The sequence below is a fragment of the Nematolebias whitei genome, chromosome 18 (assembly GCF_014905685.2).
Source record: "Nematolebias whitei isolate Nwh7 chromosome 18, NemWhi1, whole genome shotgun sequence".
Taxonomy (NCBI): domain Eukaryota; kingdom Metazoa; phylum Chordata; class Actinopteri; order Cyprinodontiformes; family Rivulidae; genus Nematolebias; species Nematolebias whitei.
Window position 1 is genome coordinate 3,400,497 of NC_056515.1, and position 11,327 is coordinate 3,411,823.

Sequence of the window (11,327 nt, forward strand, 5' to 3'; positions counted from 1 at the left end):
ACCATTGAACACACCCACAGAGAAGCAGTTACAAAACTAAACCATTCCTTATGTCATTTGAGCAGAGAATACTTAGGTGTTCGTCAATGTGGAGTGTTAATCTTAGGACAAGTTTCTGCAACATTTTATCGTTAATTGTTTGAGGTCAGCTTGTGTTCAGTGGATGATTTTAATGATTGAACTTGGATTTATTGGTGTTTTTGTAACCAAGCAGAGTCCACCGCTTCATTCAAGAATTCAAGGATTTTTATTGTCATACCAGCTCACATATGCATGTTAACGGTATGAAATTCAGACTCAGGTCCCAGATCAAGAAGCCTAACAATTAACAAATAAATAAATACAAAAGAGTATAAATATATACACATGTACCCCCCCCCCCCCCCCACACACACACACACACACACGTGAGTGTATGCACGGGTAAATAAATTAAGTTAAAAAGCAAGATAAGGCTGAATTAAGTGCAGCTCGAATTCAGCACCAGCAGCTGCTCTGAATGCACTCAGCCGCCTGCTTGAGGGAAGGGGGGAGGGGGCTGCTCCCCAGTTGCAGCCTCCCCCTGCCCCCATGCCATGCCACAAGGTGATGCAGGTGCAGAGAATCAGTGTTGTTTGATACCAGGATTTTCTGGTCTGATACGATACCGGGTAAAATTCATGCAAGTATTGGTGGTATCAATACCGATACTGGTACTTTTTGTAAATACGCCTAATGTGTTAGGTAAACCTAAAAAAGTAGTGTGTTCAAATCAAAGCTGCATAAAGAATGCAAGTTTTCAAACAATAAAAATAAAAAATAAAAACCATAAAAATATTAAAATAAATTATTACATATCTATTAAATAAAGAGATATGTTTAAGATAATATGTTATATTTTTATCCACATTTTTGTAGTATATATTTTTCAGAGTTCACCAAGGCTGTTTTATCTCCATTGCTCTGTATAACTTGACGACACCTGGTCCATGTAATCCACTTTAAATTATAAATTCTTTATGAAACCTTACCTGAATAAATCTAGGCTTTTTTGCCCATGTGAGATTATCTCAGTGATACACATATTACTCCAAACTGAACTCATGCAACTATTTGTTGAAGCATGAATTTATTTTGTTAATTATTTCATAATCATATGTATTAATTTGAACAACTCCAACTGCAGCAGTTCTTAGCACTGCTGAAAGCTCCACATTTCCTCCCTCTGTACCTGGTTAGTCCTGCAGCCCTGAAGGACTCTTCCAGAGCAGCAGCACCTAACTCTCCTCCTCTATCCACCGCATCAATGCCTCATATTCTGTGTTGTGATTTAAGATGAAGTGTTTTACAAGGTTTGTTGTGTTGCTACAGCTCTTTACAGATTTTCCACAAACGTCGCAAACTGCTTCTCGACTGTTTCTGGAGCTGAAATAGCTCCACAAATGACTTTGTTAAACTCCGCCGCTGTGTCTACAGACTGAGAGACTGACGAGCAGCGTGCCGCTACGCTGAAACGCATTACGCACTTACTCAGGTGGAAAAAAGTAGTTCCCTCCAACCTTGTATCATTTAGACAAGATCTCAATAGTTTAATTACTTTCCACCATCTTCAAAAAGCATTCAATACAAAATCAACTGGACTTTATTTGTAACAGAAGACGTTTCGCTCCTCATCCGAGGAGCTTTCTCAATTCAAAGAGCAGTGAGTGAGAGATTCAGGTTATAAGGCTGAGTGAGATAAGACACACACACATAGGACACACACACATATGTAGATTGGCAGTTCACACCTAAACACCTTAACAGTAGATCTTTGTTCATCTAATCAAGTGTGAAAACCATCTGGGAATCTGTTTTAAAGTTGCAATATATGTTTTTGAAAGCGGAAATCTGAGGCCTCCTCCTCTGTTAAGAGACGGCTTTTCTCTTTTTACATAAATTGCTTCCTTCACCCCCCTCTCAAACCATCTGTGTTCTCGGTCCAAAATGTGCACATGTTGGTCTTCAAAAGAGTGTCCCTTATCTGTGAGGTGGAGGTGAACAGCTGAGTCTTGTCCTGTGGAGGTGGCTCTCCTGTGTTGAGCCATGCGTCTGTGAAGAGGCTGTTTAGTTTCTCCAATGTAGAGGTCTGGACAGTCCTCGCTGCACTGGACCGCATACACTCCACCACTCTGTATGTGTATGGGTGTTTTGTCCTTAGGGTGGACCAGTCTCTGTCTGAGAGTCCTGCTGGGTTTGAAATGTACTGGGATCTTGTGTTTGTTGAAGATCCTTCTGCATTTCTCTGATAATCCAGCAACATAAGGGATGACAATGTTTTTACGTCTGCTGTTGTCCTTTTTCTGTTTATTAGTGTGTTTTGTAGATTTCCTTGCTGACTTGATAAAAGCCCAGTTAGGATGTCCACATGTTTGAAGAGCTTCTTGAATGTGTTTCTGTTACTTTTCCCTCCCTTCTGTCTTCGTGGAGATGCGTTCGGCCCGATGTTGTAAAGTTCTGATGGCAGAGAGTTTGTGTTCCAGTGGATGGTGGTAGTCAAACAGAAGATACTGGTCTATGTGGGTTGGTTTTCTGTAAACTTTAATGTTTAGGCTGTCCTCTCTTTCCATCTGAACCAAACAGTCCAAAAAAAGGCAGTTTGTTGTCATTTGAATCCTCTCTGGTGAACTTGATGTTGTTATCGACCGAGTTAATGTGTCTGGTGAACGCTTCTATTTCCTTAGCTTGGATTTTGACCCAGGTGTCATCCACATATCGGAACCAATGGCTTGGCGTTGTTCCCTCATAGGAGTTTAGGGCTCTCTGTTCCACTTCCTCCATGTAGAGATTGGCAACAATGGGTGACACTGGAGAGCCCATGGCACAGCCGTGCTTCTGTCTGTAAAAACTGTCATTGAACTTGAAATAAGTGGTGGAGATGCAGAGGTCCAACAGGGTGCAGATCTGGTCCGGGGTGAAGTTGGTCCTGTTGATTAAGTCCTTCTCTTGTACAAGTTGTTTTCTGACGGTTTCTACTGCTTCAGAGATGGGTATGCAAGTGAAAAGAGAAGTCACATCATACGATACAAGGGTTTCTCCTAGGGTTAGTTTCAAATGTTGAACTTTGTTGGCAAAATCAATGGAGTTCTTTATGTGATGAGGTGTGTTTCCTACAAGAGGAGCTAAAATACCAGCCAGATGTTTAGCAATATTGTATGTCACTGAGTTCATGCTGCTGACGATGGGTCTGAGTGGTGTTCCTTTTTTGTGTATTTTTGGAAGTCCATAAAGACAGGGAGTGGCTTCCCCTGGGTACAATCTATAATACAAAGATAGATTGATTGTTTTCTCCTTTTCAAGTTTTTGCAGGTGATCTGTGACTTTCTTTTAATAGGTGCTGGTTGGGTCCCTCTTCAGGGTCTCGTAGGTGTTGCTGTCGCTCAGTAGTGTAGTTATTTTTTCCCGGTAATCAGAAGTGTTGAGGACTACTGTGCATCTTCCTTTATCAGCTGGTAAAATGGTGATGTTTTGGTCCTGGCTGAGTGATGTTACAGCTTTCCTTTCCTGTGGTGTGAGGTTTGAAGGAGCCGGTTTGGCACTGGAGAGGGTTGCTGATATTTCCATTCTGAGCTGTTCTGCCTCTCCTTCCGTCAAGTTGTTGTTCCTAATTGCAGATTCAGTGGCCGTGATTAGTTCCACAATAGGTATTTCTTGAGGGGAGATGGCAAAGTTTGCTCACTCAGCCCTTACTCACTGCTCTTTGAATTGAGAAAGCTCCTCGGATGAGGACCAAACGTCTTCTGTTACAAATAAAGTCCAGTTGTTTTTGTATTGAACTCTTTTTGAATTCATCATGTCCTGGATGACTGAGAATCTTCACCAGCATTTTCCACCATCTTGCTGTTAATGATATGCCTTACTTGAAATGACTGAAGTATCAAAAGTATCAATAGTTTGATTTAAACATCAATTCTACAGCGAAACGTTCTGGTATAGATAGTATTGATAGTAATCAATATTTTAATATGATCCGCACATCACTACAGAGAACGATACTCACCACACAGCGATAGCTCCTCAGGACAGAGCACTCACAGCTCCCATGTCCAGATCTCCACAGCTTCCTTCATTTACAAACACACAGAGTCCCCCCCCATGCCCCCCCCCCCCCCCCCGTTTTGGTTTTTGGACCTGAGCACCTTAGGAACAAATTTTTTAGTCTTTCTCCCTCCTTAGATGGCATTAATCTGTCCTCCTGCTCTAATGTTAAAAATCTTGGTGTTATTTTTGATCAGGACATGTCTTTTATCCCCCACATTAAAAACGTTACTAGAACTGCCTTCTTCCACCTGCGTAATATCACTAAAATTAGAAACATCTGATCTGAAAATGATGCAGAAAAACTGGTCCATGCATTTGTCACATCTAGACTGGACTATTGCAATGATTTATTATCTGAGTGTCCAAATACTTCTTTAAAACGTCTTCAGTTGATCCAAAATGCTGCTGCTAGAGTCTTAACTGGAGTTACTGGGAGAGATCATATTTCTCCAGTTTTAGTTTCTCTCCATTGGCTCCCTGTCAAGTCCGGAATAGAAATCAAAATCTTACTTCTAACCTACAAAGCTCTCAACAACCTAGCTCCATCTTATATTACATATCTTATTGTTCCATATTTTCCTAACAGAGCACTTCACTCTCAGACTGCAGGTTTACTTGTGGTTCCTAGAATTTACAAAAACAGAATGGGAGGCAGATCTTTAAGTTATCAGGCTCCTCTCTTGTGGAACCAACTGCCAATCTCTGTCCGTGAGGCTGACACATTATCCAGTTTTAAAACTAGACTTGAGACTTTCCTTTTTGATAAATCCTATAGTTAGGGTTGGCTTGGGTTTCTTGAGCTGTCCCTTAGTTATGCTGCTATAGGCTTAGACTGCTGGAGGACAAACTGACCACAATTTTCACTCTAATACTGTCTTTACTTACTCTGCTCAACCTGTTTTGTATTTGTAATTATTTTTTTCTATCCTTAACATGTGTCTTTTTTGTCTTTCAGATACACCTGGACCTATACCTGGACCTACCATTCTATGTTCGTCTGTCTCTCCTTCCTGTCCTCTCAACCAGCCGATCAAAGCAGATGGCCGCTTGTCCTGAGCCTGGTTCTGCTGGAGGTTTCTTCCTGTTAAAGGGAGTTTTTCCTTTCTACTGTTGCCACTGTGCTTGCTCAGGATGGGAGACTGCAACAAAGCCAAGATTCAACTTGTCTGCTGGATTCCTTAGATAGAGAACTTTACTAATTGGCTTTTATGTGAATGTTCCTGTAAAGTGCCCTGAGACAACTTTGTTGTGATTTGGCGCTATATAAATAAACTGAATTGAATTGAATTGAATGTTTATCCCGACCGATGGTCACAATCTGCTCAGAATAACTGAAGCTCGTTGATCTGGAAGGCTGAGTCCGGCATGTTGTTGTTGTTAAGCCAGGTTTCTGTAAGAACAGCACAGTTCATCTCTTTACAAACACTCATCCTCAGATGTAACAAGTCCACTTTGCTATCCAGTGAGTAGAAATTGGTCAGAAAGAGAGTAGAAATCAGTGGTTTTTCTAGCCTTTAGCTGGGCCAATGCGGCCTCTGCTTCCCCCTCTTCCTTTTGACCGTTGCTCCTCTCCCTCACTGCGCCATACTGCTGTGCCATTCCATTGTCCTCAGGAGCTGCTGACTGCTGAGTGCGGATTTCAAAAATCAACCGAACTGTCTCTGATGGTCATCAGCTCGGTTGAGCTGTACCTGAGCAGCGAATACAGCACTGAACCAGTAAAACAGCCTCATAGGAATTAAAATAAGGCTTAAACGCGGGAGCATGAGAAGCCGCTGCACTTTCTGTGCGCCGCCATAGCAACCGTCCCGTCCAATACTGTGCATGCTGACCAATTCAAGTCAGTTCACTTCCACTTGTTGCTCTTAAAGAATAAACACTTAAAAAAAAAACAAGACATTTGAAGAAACGCAGGAAGACAATGTTGAAGAAAACTTTCAAAGCATGAGATGAATGTGGTAAAGTTTCCAGAGGAGGACAAAGTTTATTCTGATTCAGAGATGAAACATCAAACAGGAAGACAGATATAGAAGAAAGATTTTTCTTTGAGTCTTTGAATTTAATTTGAAGGAACAAAAAGGGAAAGTCCTACCTTGATCGTTGGCCATCTTGTCAGGAAGTTCCACTGGAAGTGAAACAGAAGAAGAAACACATTTGAATGATACAAAATAATTTTTATTGACTTCACAGTTAACGGTGGATTCTCTGCTCATTGAGCACAACCAGAAAGAGGAGTAATTAGGCTCTGCCTCCTCCACCCATGCCCCACTCCTCTGACTGGCACTCCAGCTTCTGACAGACTGACCTTTGGCTGTCCTGAACTGGACGGGCTCGGATAGGGGTCCGACCCCTTTGGCGTTCTTGGCCTGAATCCTAAAGTAATAAACAGTGTCAAGGTTCAGATCCACGACCTGGTGGGTCAGCCGGTCACCGCTAATGGCCTCCATTGCCCAGTCATCGATCAGTATGTTTTTATCCAGCGTGTAGTACAAGATGTAACCTGTCAATCAAGAACAAAACAACAACATTCATGGTTAGGAGAAAAAAGAAATCCAAAAGTGTTTCAGGGTTTTATGTTCTGAAATCCTTAATTCAAATCTGACTTCATGTAAACAAAAACACACAAGTTCCATCGAGACAATACTTCACAAAAAAAAAAAAAACTGGTTCCAGGTCCTGATCCAGAGACTTGGAGAACCTAGTTCAGCAGCAGTGGTTTCCTGTTTATCCCTCATGGTTCTGGAGGAGTTCTGACCTGTCATAGCTCTGCTCTCTGTCAGCTCCTCTGTCATGCTGCACACTCAGTAATCACTCAACTCATGTCACCTGTCACCGCTCATTATCCCACAGCTCCACCACCTGGTCCAGTCAGTACTTAAGTTCACTCATTCCTCTCAGTCTGGGCCAGATTCTCTATCCTGTCTCATCAGCAGTAGACTTTCCAGCATTCCATTGATTGACTCATCACGTTCATGACCCTTGCCTTGACCACGACCACGCTTTTGCCTCAGCCCTCGTCTGCTTTTGCTCATCTGATCAGGTACCGACTCATGCTCTTGTTTTTTGACTCTCTTTTTGGATCACGTACTGGATACTTCTGCTGAACAACTGACTTCACGGTATGAACTCTGCCTTTCCCTTCTGACTGTTTTTTGGATCACGGATTAAAGGTCAAGCTCATTCTGTATCACGGACTTATCCTTATCCCTGAATCTGATTCCCACAGATTCATTTCCCCAATTAGTCTCTTTCCCCCTGCATCTACTAACCTTTATCTTTTAGTTGCAAGCCTGTTGGACTCCGTTCCAGTGGACCTTAACATCAGTTCTACTTCTACTGGCAGCCCGCCACTACAACACTACCCAATCACGAACTACCAATCAGAAGATCGGAACCAGCCCAGAGCAGGACCTACTCCAGAGTTTTACTTTATTTCACAATAAATCTTTTAACCCTCTCAGTGGTTGTTGTTGTTGTTGTTTGCGATCCGGCCTCTGGTTCATGACAGTAGAATCTGGCCATTATGGATCCAACACCAACCCGAGAGTGGTGCTCTAAGGTAGAAGGGGCTGTTAGTAAACTTGAGAAAGGGCTTCAGGAAATGGTTGTTTCTCTTCAAGCTTTGTCCCAACAGTCAAACCAAGTCATCAACCAAACCCTGTTGACTCCTGCACCAAGAGAACCACGGTTAGCCCCCCCTGAACATTTCAGAGGTGAGCCTGAGCAATGTCGACCATTTTTGACTCAGTGTGACATTCAATTTCAATTGCAACCTTCATGTTTTCCCACTGAGCATGCTAAAGTAGCTTATGCTGTCTCACTTCTCGCTGGAAGAGCCAAGACGTGGGGCACTTCTGAATGGTTAAAAGGTGGCGTGGTATGTCGTAATTTTTCTGAATTTTCCAAAGAGTTGTGTCGGGTTTTTGACCCCATCCTCCCTGAGAGAGAGGCAGCCCGAAGAATTTTTGATATTAAACAAGGCAAGGATTCTGTAACCAAATACATCATTCACTTTCACTCTGTTTCAGCAGACAGTCATTGGGATGAACACGCACTCACTGACGCCTTCTTCAGGGGGCTTAATGAAGATGTTAAGGATGTGCTGGCAACAATGGACTATCCCTCATCCCTACGCCAGCTGGAGGAGGTGGCCACCCGTGTTGACCTTCGCCTGCGTGAGCGTGAGCGTGACCGTGAACAGAGTCGAGGCAAGGCCACAGCCATGTCCAGAACCAGACATCACCTTGTGGATCATGAACCTAAAACGGAACAAATCAAGAGCCCTCAGGATCCTCTGTATGCTACGGAACCCATGCAACTAGGAAGAAGTCGTCTGACCACCCAGGAACGAGAACGTCGGAGGAGGTACCATCTCTGTTTTTATTGTGGTCAAGGCGGTCATGATTGTCATCATTGTCCAGTAAAAAGACCAGGCTCAGCAGGAGAAGAGAGGCTCCTGTTGAGTCTTAGTCATAAGATCAAGTCCTCTCCACCTATCATGTCCAAGTCCAAGGTCAAGTTCATAATAAAGGGTGGTCAACCCGTCATCGTCTCAGCTTTTATTGATTCAGGGGCCGACACGGAATTCATTGATAAAACCTTTGCCAAATCCATAGATCTGACCATTGTTCCATCACCTAACAACCATAAGGTCCTCGCTTTAGATGGTCATCCTTTAAGTCAATCTAGTCTTGAAACTGTTCCAGTCACCATGGTGTCGGCCAACAACCATTCGGAACTGATCAGATTCATTGTTATTGATTCACCCCAACTCCCAGTGGTTTTAGGTTCCACTTGGTTACGCAAACGCAACCCCCAAATCGATTGGAGGAACCAAGAGATTGTAGGATGGGCTAATGAGTGTTATTCTACATGTATTCAGAGCCAACCCAGTTCACCAGCCCTTGTCACAGCCAATGAGGAGACCTATCCTAATCTAAGTCAGGTACCTAAAGAGTACCATGATTTGAAAGAGGTCTTTAATAAATCAAAAGCTACGTCCCTTCCGCCACATCGTCCATACGATTGTGGTATTGACCTGATCCCAGGTTCTACCCCCCCTCGGGGTAGATTATATTCTTTGTCTGGTCCCGAGCAAGAGTCCATGAGGAAATATATAACAGAGTCCCTCCAAGCTGGTATCATTAGACCTTCAGCATCCCCCGCTGGTGCAGGTTTTTTCTTTGTAGGGAAGAAAGATGGGTCACTTCGTCCATGCATTGACTATAGAGAACTTAACAAAATAACCATAAAGAACAAGTATCCTCTGCCCCTCATGAACTCTGCTTTCGATATAATCCAAAATGCTAAGATATTCACCAAACTGGATCTTCGCAACGCTTACCATTTGGTCAGGATACGGCGGGGAGATGAATGGAAGACGGCTTTTAATACCGCAGATGGCCATTATGAATATCTTGTTATGCCTTTCGGCCTCACCAACGCTCCTGCCGTTTTCCAAGCCCTGGTTAATGATGTCCTTCGTGACATGATTAACATTTACGCTTTTGTTTACCTTGATGACATACTTATCTTTTCACAAGATAGCATTTCTCACCGTCGCCATGTCAGAGCTGTCTTAACCCGCCTTTTACAGAACAACTTGTTTGTCAAGGCAGAGAAGTGTGCTTTCCACCAAGTGTCCACCTCATTCCTTGGGTTCAACATTTCTCCAGGTCAAGTATCCATGGAACCCGGGAAGGTATCAGCGGTGGTGGATTGGCCCAAGCCCAAGGATCGTAAACAGCTGCAAAGGTTTCTCGGTTTTGCAAATTTTTATAGGAGGTTCATTAAGAACTACAGTTCAGTTGCAGCTCCTCTTCATTTTCTCACCTCATCTAAGACCAAGTTCATCTGGGACTCCGTTGCCAACCAATCATTCCAGAAACTCAAAACATTGTTTTCCTCTGCTCCAATCTTGCACTCTCCAGACCCCGAGAAACAATTCATTGTGGAGGTCGATGCATCCAGCACCGGGGTGGGCGCCATCCTCAGTCAGCGCAGCACAGATGGTAAGATCCACCCCTGTGCTTACTTCTCCAGGGCACTCTCCCCCGCTGAGAGAAACTACGACGTGGGAGACCGTGAGCTTTTGGCAGTCAAGATGGCCCTGGAGGAATGGAGGCACTGGCTGGAGGGTGCGAAGAAGTCCTTTTTGGTATGGACCGACCATAAAAACCTGGAGTACCTTCGCACAGCAAAGAGACTCAATCCCCGTCAGGCCAGGTGGGCTATGTTTTTCTCTCGGTTCAGTTTCACCCTCTCTTACAGACCCGGGCCCAAGAATGCCAAGCCGGATGCCCTGTCCCGGGTCTTTGAGGTCAAGGAAGGGCCCTCAGAAGAGGTCGAGTTCATCCTACCTGAGACCGTACGTCTTTCTTTGACTCAATTAGAACTCGATCTCCAACAAGTCCAACTCTCTGAGCCACGTCCACCCACCTGTCCTAGGGGGCGCCTGTTTGTCCCCAATCAAAAGGTAAAAGAGGTTCTTGAATTATGCCATTCATCAAAGTTGTTCTGTCACCCAGGAATCACCAAGACCCTCCAACTCATTCGCGCCCGATTCTGGTGGGCTACGCTTACGGAGGACACCAAGCACTTTGTCAAGTCATGTCCCGAATGCAATCGTGCCAAGTCTTCCAATCGCCCACCTGCCGGGCTGCTACGACCACTGCCAATTCCTTCACGCCCATGGTCACATATTGCTATGGACTTTGTGACTGGATTACCCCCTTCTGAAGGTAATTCAGTGTTATTGACCATTGTGGACCGTTTTTCTAAAATGGTCCACCTGGTTCCTCTCCCCAAGTTACCTTCTTCCAAGGAGCTCAGCGTTATCATGGCCAAGGAGGTTTTCAGGCTCCATGGGCTCCCCCAGAACATTGTGTCTGACCGAGGTCCCCAATTCATTTCCAAGTTCTGGAGGGAGTTTTGCAACCTGCTAGGGATCTCGGTCAGCCTCTCGTCAGGTTTTCATCCCCAAACGGATGGACAATCTGAGCGTACCAACCAGGAGGTGGAGACCAAGCTTCGGCTCCTCTGCGAGGGGGACCCGAGGAAATGGACGTCCAACCTCCCTTGGATTGAACAAGCAATCAACTCTCTTCCATCCTCTACATCAGGTATTTCACCCTTTCATGTTGTCTTTGGATTCCAACCCCCTGTTTTTTCAGTCCAGGGGAGAGAAGCTCGGGTTCCCTCTGCACGACTCGCAATTTTACGTTGCCAGCGAGTCTGGAGAAAAGCCAGGAGAGCCCTAATTTTGGCCA

General features: G+C 44.3%; 1 protein-coding gene across 1 annotated transcript in view; it reads right to left on the bottom strand.

Moving 5' to 3' along the window:
* The window catches only part of dcc (DCC netrin 1 receptor), a 506,882-nt gene that overhangs the window by 131,380 nt on the left and 364,175 nt on the right, over positions 1 to 11,327 (bottom strand). Inside the window, exons 17-18 of the mRNA XM_037692532.1 lie at positions 6,365 to 6,559; positions 6,152 to 6,184 (exon numbers count right to left, since the gene is read on the bottom strand). Of these exons, the coding sequence (XP_037548460.1) occupies positions 6,152 to 6,184; positions 6,365 to 6,559 (228 nt within the window). The remainder of the gene's footprint in view (positions 1 to 6,151; positions 6,185 to 6,364; positions 6,560 to 11,327) is intronic.